General features: G+C 47.3%; 1 protein-coding gene across 1 annotated transcript in view; it reads left to right on the forward strand.

Moving 5' to 3' along the window:
- XRRA1 (X-ray radiation resistance associated 1) overlaps positions 1-22820 on the forward strand; it is a 299935-nt gene that overhangs the window by 131298 nt on the left and 145817 nt on the right. The window contains exons 8-9 of the mRNA XM_078658576.1: positions 2726-2830; positions 12385-12650. Coding sequence (XP_078514702.1) covers positions 2726-2830; positions 12385-12650 — 371 coding nt within the window. The remainder of the gene's footprint in view (positions 1-2725; positions 2831-12384; positions 12651-22820) is intronic.

Here is a 22820-nt window from a genome sequence, read left to right on the forward strand (position 1 = left end):
GGACTCAACGAAATGTCTGAACTGACTAATTGCGGATAACCTGAGCACAGGACATCAAATTCATCAACGATTGTCCCACAAGGAAGTATATTGAGAATCCTCACGAAAACAAGCTATCTGACAGCTGACAATAATGAAGCAAATCACTGAACTTTATGTTTACCATGAAGAATGACCTCGCGTAAGGCACCAAAGGCATCGACCCTCTGAAAACTTGAGGGAAAGAAAGCACAATGAGATACTATAAAAGACCGCGACGTAAATGTGACTAAGACAGCTTTGAACCGTTAAAAAAATGCTTACAATTTTGTTAAAGAACTGGAAGCATGTGCAGCTCTGACAGACTGCGATGTACGAGTAGTATTGTGCTCCCAATAAAGTTGTTTTTTTAAAACAAATCATCAGAATCGTGGATGTAGTCCGAGGCGGAGATACGAACACGCATTTCATACCCATAGCAACATGAAGCCAATCACGAGAGACGTAAATACGTTCACCGCGCTACGTTCAGGAAACACCCGGAGACAAGGCATATTGAGACCCGGATGTAAACGCCGAAGATAGAGACGAGGACTCTTCGAACAAATTAAGGTACAGAAAAGAACTAAGAACCAAGACAAGGGATATCTCTTATGTTATAAAGAAACAATTCTCTGGTAAATTAAGCGGCATGCCGTGCACAGTCAGTATAGCCAGGACCAACAGTTGTCAGTACCGGGAAAGAAAGTAGCTGCCAGATCACACGCTCAAGATTTCTAATGACGGCGTTATCGTCGAGAATGAGCCTGTACAACAGTTTTAGATCAATCCAACAAACATGAAGGCAGCTATTACAAGAAAGTGAGAGAAGACATATACTAATACTTGCAAACGATTCAGGAATACGCAGGATCCCTAAAAGAGAGGCTGAAATGTCAATAGATACGTCAACGGATGAAGTAATGTAGTGTTAAAACAACCCTTCTCATTTGCTTCACCAGGAGAAGGCGTTTGGAAACACAAGAAACACGAATATTGAAAAATCTGAACCGTGCGAATTCAAAATAAGACAACCAGCGCATCGTTGAGAACGTATGTGCAAGATAATGGGTACGTAAGAAAAATTTAGTATGCAATAGTTTGATAAACAAGTCATATTTACACATACACACAGTAAACCACATTATTATATCCATAGGTGTAGAGGTGTCCTACTACAACAGTGTTCATCCCTGAAGAAGACCTTACATGAAAAACATTTTTGATCCTAACTGGAGAAGGTCGAAACGTGTCGGCATCAATAGTGGTTTGGAGCATAAATGGAATAGACTTTCCCGTATGGGAATTCATAGTGGAATGGACTTTGTTTTCCACTGGTTAAACAAATTTAAATAATCTCTGACCCTATATAGGACTCCACAATCAGGTTATACTGAGGACAAAGAAGGTTTTGGTCCCAGTGTGGCATCTTTGCGAATATAAGTAGGACAAACATGAGAAAATCAATTTGCTTTGAATTTGCTATTTAGTATAGATTTTGTGTGTAATGCTTGACTATGATGAATTTATATCTAACTCAATTACATTAAATAGCATCAAGAAACGATTTGAGTGTATATATGTTGTATAAATCGACGTTTTGTGTATATGTATGTTGTGTACAAATTAAGGTTTAGTGTATATATATATATATATGTTGTGTACAGATATAAATCTAGGAGAGGTGAATATATTTTTGAAATGGAGGTAATTCTCAATGTATAAAATAATGAAATAACGTAAAAATCATATGTTCAAAGCCCAAAGTCAATAAAAGGGACTATTGTGGCAACAAGAAAGAGTGCAATCTATGGTGTCAGAGGCACTGTTGATGATACAATATTTTGTTACAGATTCCAGCCTCTGTTCTCCTAAATCGAATCATTCCCCTGTGTTGTATATCCATAGAAAGATGGGCTGCAGGGCACCAGTGGCAAATGACCTGAACCACCAGGGTTGGGGCCTAGTAGCTCCTGTCTACTCTTTCGCCCCTTGAACGTGGTCTGGCTGCTTTTATTATATACATGGGCTTCGGCATGCAGTATTCTAGGCATGGCAAGCAGCCCTCGCCATTGTTTTATTTCCTGCTAGCACAAGTTATCAGCATGCCACCCTCACAAACAGTGACCTTTATGTGCTGTGTGTAAGGCTGCCTGCTGGCTTATTGTCAAAGTTCTCTCTTACATATTAGCTGGGACGTCGAGACATTACAAACTTTGAGTTACTATGAGCTGGGGTTGCAAATGTAGGTTACTGGATTACAATTTATGATCATTTTGGTTCCAGCCACGCTCTTGACATTGGGCGCGTTAGTCACAATACTCATGGCCCGAATAAAATGCAGAGCTCTGATATGTCACATTTGGGTAAGTGACAACCCATTTTACTGAATATTCTGCTCAAATCCTTTCATTATACAATATATTTGACAAGTGTTTCCTAAAACAAATTTTAGGTTAGCTGTCCTAGGGTTTGATATAACACTTTGTCTGCCTTGCTTATTAACCTGTGACACCTGCACTACAGATTTGCATGGAGTGGAATTTGGAATCACACTCCTTGTATGCCAATCTTTGGTTTCTGTTGAAGCCATTCACTGACCACTTAAACAATTCAGTCTGATTACATTCAGCTTTCTACAGTATTTTTACACAAATAGGCTGTTTACTTAGGATGCCTTTTGAACTATCAAATCTTGTCTTTGCAGTAAAAATCCTGAGATCAAAAGGTTTCCATCTCTTGAAATATTGATGCTTGATGACAACAAACTGTCTCACCCGAGTATTTTTGCGAGTCTTGCCAATCTGAAAAGGTAACCCAAATGATTTGTTCTTTGTTTATATTTTTTAATAGCGCATTGTGCTTAGCATATAATCAGTAACCCTTTTGGTCTCTGCGTCAATACACCTTGTATAATTTGGGCTTGTAGGGTTCACATAGGTTAAATTATAAGTAATAATGGCACTGACTATCTGAAATAGACAGGTGCACCACACTACTCCCACAGTAAAGATCTACCCTTGAGTATTGGGAAGGTTTTTGTGAATACTGTATGGTATTCTTTTGGTGGAGCTTAGGTGAATAAGGAAAGAAACCATCCCAATCAGGAATGAGGGGGAAGTTTTACACTGATATCAAAGATGGCCACTGTCACGCCTGCCAGCCCTTCCGAGGTAACGTAGACCACGCAGACAACGCGAGACCAATCCAAGATGGCCGCGTGGTACTGCGCATGTGCGAGGGGATCGGGCAGGATACTAAAGCCTGATCTCCCCGCTGCTCTGAGCTTCGCGCTCTAGTTTCTACGTCGCTAGTTGCGGCGCGTCACTACCGCATCGCCCGCCTCATTCACCTTGTTTCCTGTTGAGGTTCCTGCCTGTTCGGACCCTTTTCGTTCCTGGATTACCGAGTTATCCTTCGCCTAAGGAACCTTTGCCTATATCATTTATTGAAGCGCTGCTGTGCTTCCCTGAACCTCGTAGCGCAGAGGTTAAGCTTCGGACTACCGCTTTGCATATTTAATTGCGGTCTTGTTCCCATCCTCCCCCTTTTTTGTTTCCAAGCATTTTCCCCAGTGCCGGCTGTCTCCTCTCAGTGTCTTGGGGGCCCCTTACCTACACTCTTGCGGATCCGCCACTTGGCCGGACTACGGTTCCGTCGAGGGGCCGGCCTTGCAGGGTGCGGGTGGTTGGTGCTTACATTGGATTCTGGGAGTTGTGGTCCGCCTGGTGGTACCCTCCTTTCTGTTATGTTTTGATTCCTGTACCTTTGTCTATTCGACTGCTCTACTTGGAGGTTTGCATTCGTCACAGTGCTGGGGAGAAGATGACCTGGTAACGCGCTTGTAGCGCACCTTTAATTTAACATTTCCTCTGTGAGGTTGCTGTTGTTTCTTACACATATGCTCATTGCTCTTCCAGACACATTATTGCTGTGATCCTAAATAGCTCCATTGTTTACCACGCTGCTAACCCGTTGTTTTCAAGGGGTAAGATAGCTCAGCAATATATATATTCCCTCAATTGCGTGTGGCATATCCCATGGTTACATGAAAGCCGATCAAGAGGTCCAGTGTCTCTTCCCCTACTTACCTTGTTTTGTTCCCTCCTTTCCCTCCCTATCACCATTGCGTTCTAGTGTTCGATAGCCGCAATTGGTGGGGGGGGGAACGGGTTGGGCTATACTTCGGTTCCTGGCACTCCTGCGGAAACGGCCTTGGCTCCTTACAGCCACCCTTTCTTCAGCCCAGGCAAGAGTTCATGGCCTGCTGGGAATTGTAATTTAGTGTCTATGTGCTGTTGCATAGAGCTTTCTTTGTGCCTGCAAAGCCTCAGTCCAGACAATGCCAACCCTGTGTCATTACTGCCAGCCTTTTCTTCTAAAAAAAAAAAAAACTCAGCGCAACCAGATTTGAAGTATTGCTTCTTGGTGCTCATCTAGTTCTTGTCGGTAAGCAATACCTCCAGTCTCACTTCATGAGCATGGACTTGTGTCAATTGAGGTATGTTGGACCTGCGATGGGCAAGCCCAGCACAAAGGGGGGGTAGCTTGGCTCAAGTGTCAAGGCAGTGAAGGCTGTAGTGCTAAGCCGGCTCTGACCCAATAATAACCCCCTGCACAGTCACACTAAAAAGAAGGACACCACACCACTGCTGTAGAAAAATATGAATCCTTTATGTAAAAGTTCTCTGCTTGTGAATGGGGATCAATTGGAAAGCACAGTTACATTTCACTTTTCACAAAACTCTGGGATTCAGGTTAAGAATAAATACAGGGAATAAATACAATACATAGGAATTCAGGAATACTGGTATTGCATAAATATTGAGAATAGCTCTGTTCAATAAATAGATTAAATAGCAGGCTCAACTGTCACCATTACATGAATTAAATACCACTTGTACATAGCGCATTACTTTCTAGTTCATTTAGTCTTCAAAGCCACATTTCCATTTTAATAACGCTGCCACCAATTAGAGAAAGTCATGCAGTTGACTCTGGTAAGTAACACACTTTTAGTAAATGGTTGTTTACAGTACTTGTGGAGTTCTGAGGACTGCCTGCGGTCACACGGTGAGCGGGGACTCCTTTTAGTTCACTCGGGAACTATGCGCGTATGACTGGAAAGACAAGGAAACCCAGTAAGTCCTTCATTCGGCCCTACGCGGCCACCGGGGAAGGATGTCCGCTGCCGGTGGGGGTTGACTCGAGCCTGCAGTGCTACTGCGGGCTCCTAGGCGGCTCAGTTCGACGTCGCTGGACGGACGAACGGCCGCACACAGGGGTTCTTGCCTTCAGCACTCACTTAACTCAATGTCGGGCACAGTTCCACTTTACCGCGGCGCACCAACAGGGGAATCAGATTTCCTCACAACGGCTGGATCGATTAGCGATTCAGTCGGGCACAGTATTCTCCTACGCCAGCATCAGGGAACTCACGGGCTCCCGGGACCTCCCTCCAACTTACTCACACGGGGGCTGGTCCCGCCCACGGCAACAGTTTCCCGGGTCTCGGAAAGGGCAGGGACGCAGATCCCGCCCAGTAAAGGCCGGCCTCTCCCCGCCCCGGCGCACCACCTCACCTTCTCACTTTGGGCACCAACCAGGAAGCGCGCAACGCCGGTGGGGCTCGGAGACGTCCGAGTCCCCCGCGCTTGGCGCTACACGTGAAGGGGGCACAGGATGGGGTCACGGTCACGGCGATCGGGCACACGCCTCGCGACCCGACTTCTTCCTCAGTCTGACACCACCGGGGGGGGGGGGGGCGGGGAGGCACACAAACTCAGCCACAGTCTTCTGGGGCACAGAGGCGGTAGCTGGGCAGGCGCTGTTGGCACAAGGGTTCAAAATTACGCCTGACTGGAACGCCAGTCAGTATCCACAATATTAACCCTTGCCACACTACTGCCTGTACTCTCAGCCACCTCAAGGGTAAGCAGGGCAGGTGTCTTCTCTGGTGTCAAGTCAGGAATAGGGGTCACACCTCTTCAGCAGCTATCAGCATCTAGGTGTAGTAGTCTAATCAACTCCCCTCTCTCTTCAATAAAATGGCTGCCAGGGTCTGGGCTTTATAGAGCCAGAGCCCTGAGGTACTGGCACCAGCCAGAAGGTTCTAGAACCTTCCCTGGCTGTGTCAATGGGTTGACACATTCTGAGGTGTCTTATGGTCACTCCCAGCCACCGTACTGGGGCTCTGGAGCGGCCATTTTGTGTACCTGAAGAAATCTTAAGAATTCCTGTCAGGAAAGCGTGCCAACCAAAAAGGGCGCCAAAACCTCAGAAGGTCAGGGTTCAAGGAGGCTCCAATGGGAGTCACTCTCATGAGGAAAATATGTGTCCACCATTTTAAGGTTAAACACACACAGGTTGCCAACCTCAGTTTTAATGGCCACAGGTTTCGCCAGGCGCCTTGTACATAGGTGCCAGAAACCTTGTGAGCAACTGGGTGTCAAGGAACACCTAGCCCCATGAAACAACACACAAAAAGGTCCTGGTAGACAAATAAAAAGCAACAAATTTTGGGAGGTACAGGGGAACAAAAGAAATTATAGTGGTGAGGGGACTCTCAGAAGCAGACGGGTCCAACAAGGTATCTACAGGTTGGGCACCTGTTTTGTGAGCAATAGGTACCTGGCACTTGCAGCTAGCAAAGGTCCATCATGGGTATCAGTGATATGATAGAGCATGCGAGTGCCCATTGAAGTGTTTAGAGGAGGGACAACTTTTTTGTCATTGCTATGTAACTGACTGTGACCACTACATGTGTTCCATCTGGTGTATCTGAGTTTGGCAGAAACACGCTTGTCTACACTGAAGGTGCATCTTGATGTCCGAGTTAAGGTGGTGAGGCCTAGATGTAGGAGATGGATATCTGGTGTATCATTATTGGTTATGGGTGAGACTGCATGCAGAGGAAGATCATACTGGGTAAAGGTTCCTTTTGAAGAAGGATAATCTGAATCTGGTGACCTTCCAAATCCATTTTCAGAGAATGAAACTAAAGTTCAGATAGCTGACTGTGCATTTGTCACAAAGACTGAAAGTTATTTCTTAAGTTTTACATGTTTGTATTTATATAGTGAGTTTAGTGCCATGTGAGATCCTGGTTTAGAGCTATTATAAAAAATAGTTTGTACACAAAGTCATTAAGTTCTCCTCAGCATCATTGGAAGCAGGGATTAGGTGTAGTTTATGCTTTGAAAGCATGGTGAAATGCATGTACACAGATTCAACACTCTTCATAGAAACAGGAGTAGTGGCTGCAGAGAAAGTTATCTGTAGGCAAGATTTAAATAAGAGCCGTCACAGTGTAGTTATTGTTAGGTCAGAGTTTTCAGAAGAAAAACCTTTTTTTACCTTCCTAATGACTTTGGTGCTAGTTAACAAATGATCACCAAACGTAAAAAAAAAAAAGGTCATCCACCTCTGCTCCTTTTTGAAAAGTTTCGGAGGAGATCCATGAAGTGGGGGGGGGGAAGAAAGGGGGGGCAAAATGCATGTTTCCAGTGTAATTTCCCATAGGAATTTTGGGAAGCGATTCAAGAAATGCAGCTTAACAGAATGAAACATTATTATTTGACAGAAAGCTAGATCTTAACTCAGAAAGTGTGCTTTTTGTGATTTGGTGTGAATCCATTCAGCCATTTTAGAAAATGAAACTTCAAAATATAGTGATATTTGGATGGTTGGTGTTGGACTTGGCCCTTTTTGCAGGGTCATCCCTAAACATTTTGCCTTTCTCCTAGCCTTTTTTCTGGCATAGTGTTGGTGGTTTTAGGACTCTGGGCACTTTAGCACTGCTGTCCAGTGTAAAGTGCGTGTGCTCTCTGTGATAAACATGATAAGATTGGTCTAAACATGTTAGGCCTATTTAATTTACCTGTCAGTCCCTTGTAAAATGGTATCTCACATACCCAGGGCTGGTAAATTAAATGGTAATGGTGGGCTTGCAGCACTGAATGCGCCACCCACCAAAGTAGCCTTTTAAACCTATCTCAGGCCTCTGCCATTGCAGGGCCTCTATGCGCAGTGTTACTGCCGCTGTGACACGACACCTAAAGTGTGTGCCATGTCTGTAACCCCCCTTTTACTGCTTGTCAGTCACCCCTAAGGTAGGCCCTAGCTAGCCCTATGGGCAAGGTCCATTGTGGGTAAAAGGTAGGACATGTCCCTTAAGTGTGTAACATGTCCTGGTAGTGACTAACACCCATTTTGGTTTCTCACTACTGTGAGGCTGCCTTCCCATAGGAATGCATTGGGGATTCCCTGATAAGTGTTTCAGTGGTAATTCCTGATATGAGAGGAGCAGTGTGGTCTAGTTTGGTATATTTGGAATAGTGATAATAAATGCTACTCAATGGTGTGCGCAGATTTATTATAACTATTTTAGAAATGTCACTTTTAGAAGTTGGCATTTCTGTGTGCTATGTGTCTGCCTGCCTAATGTGGATTGCATGTCTGGCTTTTGAATGACGGGGCTGGTGAGGTGTGTGTGGCTCCAGGAGGGGCAGGGTGAGTCAGCGCTAGGCTGTATAGGGCATCTGCATTTGGAGTAGTGGGAGAAGTAGTCCCCCGAATAGGATTGTGCCTGCCCTAGTGAATGCTGGCTCCGCCCCCCTGTGATGTGTCTGATGGCGAGCCCCCACCTGACAAAGGGGAAGAGGAGCCTTGTAAACAAAGTGCTCCAATTTCCCCTCAACCCAACTCAAGGCCTGGGTGACAGTCCTTCTGGTTTAGGTGGGGATCCATCTGTAGATCTTATGAAGCATGCGGAGGGCGTTGAAGCATACATCAGGTCCAGCAGGGACATCAGGTCCCTGCTGGACAACGGAGAAACGGCGGCCCTCATCCTCCTGGACCTGTCAGCCGCCTTCGACACGGTCTGTCACCACACACTACAAACACGCCTCCACAACGCTGGGATCCAAGAGAAGGCCCTGGACTGGACCACCTCCTTCCTCCCCGGCAGAACACATAGCGTCCGCCTTCCCCCTCTTCCGCTCCGAAGCCACCGAGATCATCTGCGGCGTAACCCAGGGCTCATCCCTCAGCCCAACCCTGTTTAACATCTACATTTCACCGCTCGCCCACGTCGCCCGTCGGCACAACCTCAACATCCTCTCCTACGCCGATGACACCCAGCTGATACTCTCCCTCACCAAGGACCCCCACACCGCCAAAACCAACCTTCACCAAGGAATGAAGGCCGTTGTTGAATGGATGAGGAACAGCCGACTGAAGCTGAACTCGGACAAGACAGAGGTCCTTATCCTCGGATCCAACCCTTCGGCCTGGGACGACTCCTGGTGGCCGACCGCACTGGGAACCGCTCCAACACCCACCGACCACGCACGCAACCTAGGGGTCATCCTCGACTCCACCCTCTCCATGACTAAACAGGTCAACGCCGTCTCCTCCTCCTGTTTCAACACCCTCCGCATGCTCCGTAGGATCTACAAGTGGATCCCCACTGAAACGAGAAGTCACCCAGGCCCTTGTCAGCAGCAGGTTGGACTATGGAAACGCCCTCTACGCAAGAGCCTCGGCCAAACTCCTTAGACGGCTCCAACGCATCCAGAACGCCTGTGCACACCTGATCCTCGACATCCTTTGCCGCAGCCACATGACACCCCACCTGAGAGACCTGCACTGGCTCCCGGTCAACAAGAGGATAACCTTCAAGCTCCTCACCCACGCACACAAGGCACTCCACAACACCGGACCAACATACCTCAACAGACGACTCAGCTTCGAAACCCCCACCCGCCAGCTCTGCTCCGCCGACCTCGCCCTTGCTACAGTCCCCCGATTCCGAAGAGCAACCTCAGGCGGCAGATCATTCTCCCACCTCGCCGCCAAGACCTGGAACACCCTCCCCATCCACCTACGGCAGACCCAAGACCTGCTGACCTTCAGACAAATCCTCAAGACCTGGCTTTTCGAGCAGTAGCAGCATTCCCCACCCCAGCGCCTTGAGACCCTCACGGGTGAGTAGTGCACTTTACAAATTATATGATTGATATGATTGATTGATTGAAGCAGGAGGAAGAGACAGCGTTGACTTGCTGGGTCATTGACAGTGATGAGTCAAGGATGAATATTTTGACAGTGGGTGCCCACCCCGCGTTTGGTGATTGCTGGGGGGTGCCCACCCCACTTATGTACTTGTTTGGGGAAGGCAGGTGCCCACCCCGCACTTGAACTTTATTTTAAAGCGGGTGCCCACCCCGCATTGCACCACCGAGTGAAGCTGTCGCCGGGCTGCTGCCATCGCGACTCGGAAGCCAGGCAACCTTGCCTGGTTGTGGGCGGGGCCAAGGAGGTCCGACATGCCCAACCACGATGCGGGAGAGACGGAGCCTCGTGACAGCTCTTCCTGCCTCCCGCCGTAGGAAGGAAGGAAAGCCTTTTTGCCAGGCGAGACCTCCCCTTGAAGGAAAGGGGAAGCCACGCGCGCCTGCAGCTGTGAGGAGTCTAAAGACAGACGGAGTTCTGAAGAGTGCCCCCAACCGCGGAGGCTGCACCCGAGGGCTGGTCTTGCAGAGGGAGTCACAGCCGTCTGTGAGGAGACGTGCAGAGTCCCCCAGAGAGCCCGGTGATTGGGGCCAAGTTGTGAGCCTGATGCGGTGGTGTGTCACGGCACATTGTCGGTGCTGTCCCCCGTAGTCACTCCCAAGGCACAAAAGTGCCAGTGCCTCTTTGTTTTGCTCACAGCTGTACTGCCATGGCGGACACCTGCAACGTGGGAGTGATTTTTGTGTTGGGGTCCAGTGGGGTCCACAGGGCACAGTGAACGCCCGTGCCTTCATTTATTTTCACAGCTGCACCGCGGGAGAGAGTGGGCAGCTGCAACGTTGGCCACATTGGTTTTGTAGAGTCCCAGTGGGGGACTCCGGAGGCACCGTTAGTGCCAGTGCTATTATTTCTTTGGGGGCATTTTGGTTTGGAAGATAAGAAAGGAGTGATATACACTCCTGCCCTGCCCCAGCGCATTGTGTGCACTTTGATTTTGCTGCATTGGCAGCCAAGCCCTGACATTCTAGACACAAGGGCATTGGGCCCCAGAGAAAGGCCCATTGGCCTGGGGTCACGGTGGGTACCAGTGTTGTTAGGGCGCAAGGCCCTGATGTTATGCCTACTGGGATTGTTAGAGTGTTTATGCTAGGCTATTATTGCATAATGTGTTTATGCTTATGAGGTTGGCGCATAATGTGTATACGCCTAATGTGAGGCTAATTGCATAATGTGATTTATGTTGCAGGATATAATGCTGAGTACAGTATTTTGCCAGTAATTACTGGTTGTGTTCTACATTTACTCCTTGTGCTTTGTGATGGTTCTGACAGTGGCCCAATTGGCCCTGTCATGTATATAAACCCTGTAAATATTGCCTAGTGCCAGTTAGCACAGTGTATATGGCGTGATTACTATTCTAATGTGTTTTGGATAATACAAAGGCTATTGTTATATATAACCCTGTGTGGATTTTCTTTTGTGGTGTGCCTAATGTGTTGCTGCTGTGTGTGTGTTGCGCAAACGCTTTACACATTGCCTCTGGGATAAGCCTGACTCCTCGTGCCAAGCTACTAAGGGGTGAGCAGGGGTTATCTTCCGCGTGTAACTCCCTTGCCCTGACTAGAGTGGTGGTTTCTGCCTGGCTTTGGCGCAAGCCTTAGCCAACCAGAAATCCCATTTCTAACAGTTGGTACTGTGATAGTCCAGCAGTACCGTAGATTAAAACAAAATTGGACATTCTGATTGGCCGAGAGGGCTTTTTCTCAGTTATTTGAGATGTTACCAGTGATGTCATAGAACATGTCATGAGTGATGTAAAATGTGAGGTTAAGAGCAGTGCATGGTGTAGGGGTAAAAGTTATAGTTAGCTCAGTGAACTATAACTCGTTTCAGTGTTTTTCAAACGTTAGCTTTTATTTTATTACAAGCCCTAACTATATAGTCACTTTACCCTTTGTGTTATTGCAGTGAATTTCTAGAGTATCTTTAATGTATGATAAATGCTTAGTACCTTACCCAACTATTACTTCACTTTAACACAGGTAAAGCTAATATGCTGACAGTCAACACTAGACCTGATGCCTTTACCAAATGATTGTTGCCAAGTTGCTACATTGCACAATCAGACATCCTGATGAAAACGTCTGATTTTCTTTTGCTGTTTTTTTGGGATTATTGACTGCTGAAGAACAAGAGTGAATGGAGTGAACATATGTTGGGGGGGACGGAGCTATTCATGTGTGTGTTTTGGATCATGAGCTCAAAGTTAGTAAAATCAATAGAAAGGGTGGGTCAGTGAATCAGCCACCAAACAACAGCACTGCTAGATTTACTTGTTTTTTGTGGTTTTAGACTGAAGCAGTTGCATTTGGATAAAAATGGAATTTGTGAGATCCCATACCTGCATCAAATGGAAGATGAACAACACACATCCAGTCCAACTTGGGTGCGAGTCAACACCAGTTGGGACGAGTCCTCTCACTCCCTTCAAAGCATTCATTCACAGTTAAAGAACAACCAACAGACAGACTTACCTGGAGTGCAGGAAGACATTCAGAGTGATGGAGAGGAAATTGGTTATGTAGTGTCATCGAATAAGGATGATCCAGATCGTACAGGTAGGTGTCACATTGTGCATTAAAAAGTAGATGTGTCTTTGTACCATTGCATTAAAATGATGACATTTCTGTAAAGTTCTATGCAGGTATGCTGAAACATGTTACAATGTTTTCCTAAAATGTTGCCTTAGAAAGGTGAGATGCACCAGGGTGTACAACACCTGGTTAAGACAAACACCAAAAAAGACACATCATGCAGACAGGCATCTTCGCACCAGTCTAAGGGTGGACTCAACAGTACTACCTCTTGTACTCCTTCCTATTTTTGTTTGGTTTGTGTTGCATGTTTGTTGTCATTCTGCAGTACTTCATTTGAGCCAATGGTTGCCGGTGAGCACCACTGACACTTATTTTAGGGAACTGATCCCTTTATACATGTTCACAGGCATCAGTGCTGCTTATCAAAGATTAAGGGGCTGATTTAGATCTTGGCGGATGAGTTGCTCTGTCACAATGGTGACGGATATCCTGTCTGCTGCAATATAAATCCCATAGGATATAATGGGATTTATATTTCAGCTGACAGGATATCTGTTACTGTTGTGATGGAGTAACCCGTCTGCCGAGATCTAATTCAGGCCCTTAGGCTCTGATCATGAGTGATGCAATTACACTCAGAGTGGTAACCCCAGGTGGCATTTCACCACGCATCATTGTAAGGGGTCCTGTGTCTCCCTATCCTAATTTACCAGGTCTGCAGATTCCATATACAGTAATTAAGGGTCTAAAGATGCCAGCCCAGGTTCAGTGTATCCAGGGGCTTTTTACAGTTTCTCAACTCAGGGCCCTGCTCTACTCCTGCTGCACCCCTGGGGTACCATATAATGCTCCCCAGTCAGGCTTAGGACACCTTCTTCTGGCCCCAGCACCAAGCCCGGTTGCAGCTGTGCACCACCAAGCCACATAGATTGCCTCAGACCCCCGGGCCTGGGCAGACACAGCCTTGACCAGACCCAGCCCCTTCATGGGGGCAACCAGACTGTGATCTGTCGAAGCAACTGGGTATGAGATCACAAAAAGTGTCATTTGCCAAAGCAGCCAGACGGGCTGTGTGAGGAATGAGTGAGGGGGGCATCACCCAAGGAATCCAAGACCACCTGCCCTGGAGCCTGGAACACCATTGCCTGCCTGCTTGCCAAGACCAGTGTGCCCTGTGAGAAAGAGGAGAGCGTTGGAGGGAGCGAGGTCCAGTGGGGAATCCTGTCGCATGAACTTCCGTTGTGAGCCGAAGAAAATGGCTGCTGCACCGATTGGGTCATTGCCCATGTTCAGGACAAAGTCGGCGACCTCCGTATGCCAGGAGAAGGCCGCTGTGAAGTGAGCTGTGGTGAACGTTGTGCTAATCAGACTGGAGACCGTGTGCAGATAAGGATCTGCAACCTTGTATGCCAGTAGGGGCTGCTGCACGTGAACTTTACTAAATCTGTGCTGATCGGGCCAGAGCCCATGTGTAGCTTAGGATCTGCAACCCCCTATCCTAGGAGGGGCTATCAAATGAACACCTCTTTTGTCAAACGGGTCAGTGCCTGTGTGCAGTTGGGAAGCGGTGACCCAGCGGAGGGTCCCCAAAACTAACCAGAGGTGTGTGCTGATCCAGAGCATTGTCGGAGGAGTGAGGCGGCCAGGGGAACACCCATGCATCAACCCTCAGACAAGGGAATCAACACAGGGAACTTCTCATCACCTTCCTTCCCATTGTGTTAGAGACCAAAGGACCTACTGGTAACAAGGAGCTGCGAGGAACCTGTGTTCGCTGCAGGCAACTAAATACTGGCCAGGTGGCCCCGGGAGAACTAGCTACTAGACAACGTTGTGGTGCTGGAACACCTTAGACTTTAAAACAGAGTGGACTCTTGAGATTTGGACTACTAGTGGGGCATACCCTGGATGCTGCCAATGGTTGATGGGGAATAACCACTATTGTTTATGTTTATGTTTATGGGAGTTGTAAAGCGCGTGACTACCCTTGGGCATCTCAGCGCTGAGGTAGAGGCAGTGAGCACTTAGGGCCGGATGTAGGTATCCAAATACCGGTCGGTAACGGCCGAAAATACCGATTTCGGCCGTTACCGACCGGTATTTGGATTCTGAGATGTAGGGCATCTCAAAATACAGATTTGGTAATTTTACCGAAATTTACCGATTCAGTAAAATTACCGAATCTGTAACTTGAGATGTAGGTGGCACTGTAAACAGTGCCACAGGGCTTTAAGGATTCGTTATTTACCACCAACTATTAGTTGGTGGTAAATAACGAATACCTGTGTATATGCAAATCTGTGCGTGTACACCTGTGCCGTGTGACAGACATACATGCCCTTAGGGCATGTATGTGTACCACATGGCACACAAGCACTAATCAGGGGTGCAACAGGGTGTCAAAGTGCCACCCTGCCACCCTTGACTTTTTCGGTATTTACCGAATCGGTAATTACCGATTCGGTAAAAAACATTCATTCCTATGGGCCTGTAGGCCCATAGGAATGAATGGCAATTACCGAATCGGTAAATTTAAGATTCATTCCTATGGGCCTGTAGGCCCATAGGAATGAATGGCAATTACCGAATCGGTAAATACCGATTCGGTAATTACCGAATCTTAGCGATTCGGTAAAAAATACCGAATTATTACCTACATCTAATTTACCGATTCTAAAATACCGAATCGGTAAAATTCGGTATTTTAGAATCGGTAAAAAAGATTTACCTACATCTAGCCCTTAGTCTTGTGGGAAAAGCCATGTCTTAAGTTTTTTCCTAAAGGATGCTTCATTTTCAGTGAGTCGAAGCTCTGGGTCTAGGCTGTTCCAAAGCCTAGGTATCAGATGGGTGAAAGATCTTCCACCCTAACTGGCTCGTTTGATTGTGGTCGCTTTCATCAGGAAATTTTAACTCGATCTAAAATGTCGGTGGGGTGAATGGTGGGCGACCAGATTTTGGCAGACCAAGGAGGGAGTGGGACAGGAAACTGTCAAAGAAACACTAGATCCCTGACCTCGAGCGGGACTGTGTAGATATTTGTGAATCTTGCATTCTTCCTTTGTGTTGATAGCTGTAGTAATAAAAGACTTCTTTTTTTCTCATAAAAGTGTGTATTTGGCTGTACAATGATTTATTGCTGCTGCTGCGTGCCTATTGAGTTGTGAACCTGTGTTCACTACCCAGTATCCAAATCCCCCCTCACCCCTGAGGGATCGGTAAACTGCTCAACCATGTTACTACAGAGTCAAGTGCAGAAAGAGTACTTGGCCTACTTGTAAAGGATCCATGGTAGGTCGGGCCCATAACATCAGGAGTAAAAGGCCTCAACCCCCACGTTGCAACGTGGCCCTCTGGAAGGGGTTCTGACAGTATCTGACATACATTCATGTAGATGAAGGTGGAATATTGTTCTAGGTTAAGGTATGGCATACCCAAGAGGTAATTATGAAGATTTAAAGACCAATAGGTAACTGAAAATCATATTTTATAATTATTATTTTAAAACACTATGAGCCTAATTTGGATGTCAGTCAGTAAACCTCCGACCGCTTGTTGGAGGCTTACCGACTGGCATCCTTGGTTTGAACTCCGACCGCTGTATTTCAATGATGGTGGTCGGATTTCAAACTGGCCAGTCAATCCGACTGGCTTCCGAAGTGCTCATGGAGCCCGTCAGCTAGTCGGAAACCGCACATAATCCTTTAGGACAGTGTTTACGCCGTGGGGATTATGATGTCGGATTCCGACAGGCTTTCCATGTCTGGCTTTCTGACATTGAAAGCCAGTCAGAATGCAACTTTGGGGGCCGCTAGCAGGGCCCCTTTCTCCCCTGGGCCAACGGTTGTGGACTGGGGGAGCATCTAGGGTGCCCCCATGGAAATAGCTGCACCGTGAGGTGCCTGCCACACGGTGCAGGGATTTACAGAAACTGCCATTTCTCTATGGGAGCTTGTGCTGTGGCCATTTTCCAACGGCCGCACAAGCTCCCATATAGAAATGGGAGTTTGAGACCGCACCATATGTGGTTGCGCGTAATTGCGGTTTCGGGACGGCCGACCGGAGGTCAGTCGGTTCCATAACTGCAGAGATGTCAGTCGGAGGCAACTCCGACCAACATCATAATGAGGCCCTATATGCCTAGAGTAGGGCTGACTTTCCTTTTCAGACTACTGAAACCTGATACGTTTATCTTTAGTTAATTTTAATCAGCGTAGTAATTGTAATGCATACTTTGTAATTTGCTGTAACTTTATATGGAAGCAAAACACATGAATCAGGTATATACCATCCCAACAAAAGATACATTTAAAGTGGCAGATCAATCCATCCTATTGGTGTATTGTGTAGTTGATGTTCTTAGTAGGATGTATGAACCCATATTAGCAAATGTCCCAAATTGTAACCAGCAGGCATAGTAGCCACCACTCTCCCAAGCTTTAAATAGACAAGAAAAGAGAAAAGTAACTTGATATGACCGAAATTACCAAGCTTTGGGAAAAGTTCTCTTCATTAGCTTCGAATAATCTATTTTGCATTGTGGCAGTTTTACAGATAGAACCATTAGACATCTATGGCAAACGTTTAAGCACTTGAAGGAAAATGCTTCAAAAGTTTGCAGGTCTTAGGGATCGTTGTCAGTGATGGGTCAAGTAGCTTCTCCGGAGGCCAACCAAGGGTATTAAACTGGTGTGCTCAGAAGAGTTCCAAAATAAGACCTTTAAAAAATAGTTAATTAAATACTGAACTATTCTGTTTGGTTTTCTGCAGTGAAAATAAAGGAGAATGTTAAATTCTGTTGCTTAAAGTTTAGTTGAAGTAACCCCATGCTTTTCACCACTGATGAGCAGACTATGCCTTAGGAAGTGCAACATGTTTGAAGCTGCTGTTTGCAATGTGCTGTTAACAACATTTGTTTGCCGTTCATGTAGAGCATGCTAATTAATCATGGTGCTCGTTAACACAACTCTTGTTCTTTGGGTTAAATCAGACTGTGGGTCTGATTTAAAGTGACAGATTTCTCATCTGCCCATAGGGCAGCTGCCGTATATTTTAATTTATGACCATTGTTGGACCAGGCCCTCTCTGTGGGGTCATCCCAAACATTTTACCTTCACCCTCCTGTTTTCTGAACTCGTTTTTGTTGGTGTTTAGGAGGACTCTGCATACTTTACCACTGCTAACCGGTGCTAAAGTGCTTATGCACTCTACTTTATACATGTTAAAATTGTCTTACACCCAATTGACACATTTAATTTATTTATAAGTCCTATGTGAAGTGATACTCCCTATGCCCAAGGCCTGTAAATTAAATACTACTAGTGGGCCTGCAGCACTAATTATGTCACCCACGTAATTAGCCTTTTAAACGTGTCTCAGGCCTGCCATTGCCGCCTGTGTGTGCAGTCTTAAACAGAAATATTGACCTGTCTAAATACAACTTTTCCCAAGCTTAATCCTTTTTAATACATGTAAGTCACTACCAGCGTAGGCCCTAAACAGCCCAGAGGGCAGGGTGCAGTTTGTTTAAAAACTGGGACATGTTCTTTTAGGTTCTACATGTCCTGGTAGTGCAAAACTCTTAAGTTAATTTTTCACTACTGCAAGGCCTACCTCTCCCATAGGGTAACATTTGACTACTTTATTACATTTAATAAGTACCAACTTTCAATTGGGAGCTAGTGGGAATGTTGAGTTTGATGTGTAGAGAACTGTAATTTAAAACCCTCTTTAATGTTAAAGTCGGATTTTAAGTGCCAATTCTGAAAATGCCACTTTTAGAAAGTTGACATTTTCTTGTCCTAACTATATGGTGCCCGCAGCCTCTATCTTGGGTCACATGACTAGGTGTAGCTGGCAGTTGGTCTTTGTGCATCGCTCCCAGTTAGTGAGACAAAGTGGTAATAGGTGTTGGCAGGAATGGCCATCTCCGACTTCATGGGGTGGAGGACCTTTCACCTACTACACTTGCACATCACAAAGGTTCTGCCTGAGCACTCTTACAAAGAATCTGACACTAATCTTTGTGTATCATTATAGATAATGAGGTAACCCAATAAGTCAAACCGGACCTGGGTACAGCACGGGAATACAAAGGTGGTCCGTGACCAATTAAACATGAACGAAATTCAATTATACACAGTCTGTGTTGTGTAGACTACTACAACACTGATAATCAATATCACCGCAACCTTTCTCATGCATGCACTCAATTACTATTTAACCCCTTCACTGCGGCGGCTATTCCGCCGCAGTGCTAAGGGGGCTGGGCGGCCGCCCCCTTAGCTGTGCGCATGACGGAGCGGTTCCGTCACGGCCCCGCCCGCTCAATGGAACGCTCAGCGCAGGCGCGGAATCCGCACCACGCAGGCGTGCCGAGCAGGCCGTGACGGAACCGCATCGTCATCAGCACAGCGCGACCGCAGCTAATGACGGAGTGGTTCCGTCACCAGCAGGGGAGGGGTTAAGGATACATGTATTGAGAGACCACACAAGTAGAAGCGACAAACAATTCCAAAAATATTTACAACACATTTATTGGTAAACTCAATGATTGTAGGTTGCACGCGGAAAAAGGAAAAAGGATGGGGAGTGGTGGTGGAAGGTAGTGAGAGTGTAAGTCAAAGGAGTAAGAAAAAAATACAATTAGATGCTTTTCAATTGACTGGTAGTCAAAACCAGTTACAGAAGACCTGTCCGATTCATAACATTCATTTACATGTAATTCTGTAAATTCACAATGTGCACTCAATGCAACTTCAAAGGCATATCAGATAGCAAGCAGGTACAGGTCTTGAACAATGGAGGGCGCCGACATTTCGACTCGGCTGATGCAAGAAGGGAATTTTGAGCCTCAGCTGCGAGTCTTCATCCTGGTGCCAGGCCTGGCTACTCAGGTATGTGCTCCAATCACGAAAACCAATGGCCCAATTAGGCTCGCGAGTGCACGGAGCAACATGGACTACCCGGCATCCGCTCTTTAAGGACATTGATTCATATCAGACTATTCGTTTATAGATGTTGATTGTGTATGGTGTTGAAGTCACTACACACCCTCACTTGCTGTACCTTTGGCTTAATTGGGCCATTGGTTTTCGTGATTGGAGCACATACCAGCCAGGTCTGGCACCAGGATTAAGTTGCCATACCCCGTCCTGATGAAGACTCGCAGCTGAGGCTCAAAATTCCCTCCTTGCATCAGCCGAGTCAAAACCAATCCAATCCAGACGTTGCCCTCATGTTATACATACCATGAGAGCAGCATGGGGATTGGCCTGAGTGGACTGGTTTGAAGCTTGCTCAGGCACATGGAGTCTGTGCTGTTTCTCCACAGGGCTGTGGAATACAGCTGTTTTGGAGAAACCCAAGTGTGCATGTCTGTTTGTCAGTCCTAAGACGGCCAGCCTAACATACATGCGCACTTGTAGCAGTGCATATCACTCCTCTGCCTAGTGTCAATTAGAATGGCCTGGCCCGCCCTTGAATTGACATATCGGGCATAGCAAAAAAGGAAAAATAAAATGATAATAATATGTTTTGTTCTAATTTTTTTTTCCCTTTATTCACTGCTCAGAAAGCAGTAGGGCGACGCTCCTCCACCTTAAAGGAGGAGCCACCGCTGTGAAGCACACAAGACTCGTTCCAGAGCTTGCTGTTCACTGCTAAAGACTGTGTGCAACAGGTTTGGTGGGCTGGAGCAGTGACTGACCACAGGTCAGGTGCTTCATCTGATACTGCTACAAGGTGGGAAGCCCTCCAAACTCCCTGTGCCCGGTTGGCTTAATTATTATTGTGACCTATGAAGTGGCCTCCTTCGCACTGTGTGCAGATCCAGTGAGACAGGCTGGCACTGCTCCATAAAATCAAAAGTAACATGTTAGAGGGGAGGAGCTTCGCGCGCACCCAAGAAGGTCGCGTGAGCACAGGGCTCCCGGACCCTCGCCACCTCCATCGACTATCCTGTACTCTATCCTGGTTCGGACGACGGGTGTTTATTGGCGCAGTTCTACTGATCATTTATCTGTTCCCAAAAACTTTTTGGGACTTCGGGGTCCGGAGATACAGATCGCCTCAGTTTTCTGGCCTGCTCCAAGGTGACGCCCCGAGCTATCTTGTCTGGCCTGCCGTCCAGTAAGTGAACAACAACGGACTGCCTGACTTGAGTGGGCTGGCGAACACTTTTGGTTTCGATTCCTGTCCGGAGATCACCCTGACTTTGTTAGCTACATAGACGGCCGGGCGTGCCTATACTTTTGGTTTCTCCGCTTCTGATGCCGATCTGTCGTGGCTTTCAGTTCTGAGACTGGCACCACCTTCGCCCTTTTGGTCCTGCATTTGCCACCGCAGTCACCATTTTCACCCGACGACAGGCGACCCGTACGGGTCCAGGATCTAAGATGGCCACCAAGCCAGAGAGTGAGAGGCGCAAGACTAAACCGGGCGTTCGAGGGAGTGCTTTGCAAACGAACATTATGGACCGGTACACCCTTACTAAAGGATCGCCGGGTGCAGCATCTAAACCCTCGACGGCAATGCCCGAGGACTCATCGATTGAGGAAGAGCCCTCGTTGCGGGATCTCATGGGCGCCATTACCGGTATGAAGGCTTCATTGGGGCAACAATATGAGGCCTTGACTCTCAAACTGGATACTGTGTCGATTGATGTCAATCTGATCAGGGCGGATTTGGCGAAGACAAACGAAAAGGTCAAATCCCTGGATCTCAAGACCACTAGACTGGTCACTGACGTCTCTGACTTACAGGCTGAAATCGGGAATCTGCGGAAAGCTAATGACTATTTCTCTGGGCGCCTAGAGGACTATGAAAGCCGTGCCAGGCGCAATAACATCCGCCTGATTGGGGTCCCGGAATCATCGACTGCTGCCTCGACGGACTTATTGGTGGAAGACCTGGTGCTGAATCACTTGGCGCCCAAGGGTCTCAGCAAGTTTTTCGCTGTCGAGCGGGCACATAGGATCCCCGGCGGCACACCTAAATTGGGTGCTAACCCACGACCCATCATTGCGAGGATCTTTCATTTCCGGGACAGAGATGCTATCCTGCAGGCTTCGAGGCAGTCTGGTCCCATTGCCTTTGAGAACTCTACTGTCAGCTTCTATCCGGACTTTACACAACAGGTCCAGAAACAGAGGCTGGGTTTTCAAGGGGTCAAGAAGCGACTCCGGGAAAGGTCTATGAAGTATGCCATGCTCTTCCCGGCCCGTCTGCGGGTGGTTCATAGGGATCGTACTTTTTTCTTTGACCATCCTGGGGCCGTGAGTGACTGGCTTGACTCGCTGCCTGCGGATCAAGAACCTTTTGAGGACTCTGGCAGATCGGATCGGGCGGACGGTGGCCCGACGGAGCAGGAGTAGATGTCAACTTTGACCCCGTACCCTTCATGTTGGCTTTGAACTGTGCTATGCTGTGTCATTAATGTTTGCATGTAATAGTCCTTTTGGGGGTGGGTGGGGGGTGAGCGGGTCCTTTCTCCTCCTGGGTTTTCTTTTCGTAGATTAGTTGGGTGGTTGGGCGACAGGCACACTGCAAGTTTATGGGGCTTTTTGGTCTTCAGCAGGGGTGCGGGGTGGGGGGTATAGTTGTTTTGTCATTGTTGGGGGGACTGGGTTGTTGGTTTGAATTTTATTGTTATTTGCAAGGCGAAGGAAAGGCAAACTCCTGTTATATGCAGTTGCTTTGGGTGTGGGGCGGGGGAGGGGCTGAATTCGGGGATGGGGGGTAGGGGACTTCAGATATTGTGTTGGAACGTGAACGGGTTGGGGGATGGGATCAAGAGGAGGGTGGTACTACAATTGCTGAAACGTTTATCTCCCGATGTTGTCTTACTGCAGGAGACTCATTTGCTCGGCAACAAGTGCTACGCTCTGAATAGGCGTGGTTATCGCCTTGTGGCGCACTCGGGTTTCACTTCGGGCTCCAGAGGGGCGGGCATTCTGGTTCGGACCTCCCTCCCCTTGGCCATTGATGATGTCATACTGGATGATAAGGGACGATACGCCGCCATTGTGGGGCGCTGGGAAGGGAAGGTTCTTATTCTGATTTCCGTGTACGTGCCCCCGGGCCTCCAAGCCACCACATTCGCTGATCTGAGTGGACTTATCCTGGGTCTCCCCGAGGGTCTGCTTTTGGTTGGGGGTGATTTTAATGCGGTGGTCTCGGGGATGTGTGACC

The sequence above is a fragment of the Lissotriton helveticus genome, chromosome 8, assembly GCF_964261635.1.
Source record: "Lissotriton helveticus chromosome 8, aLisHel1.1, whole genome shotgun sequence".
Lineage (NCBI taxonomy): Eukaryota > Metazoa > Chordata > Amphibia > Caudata > Salamandridae > Lissotriton > Lissotriton helveticus.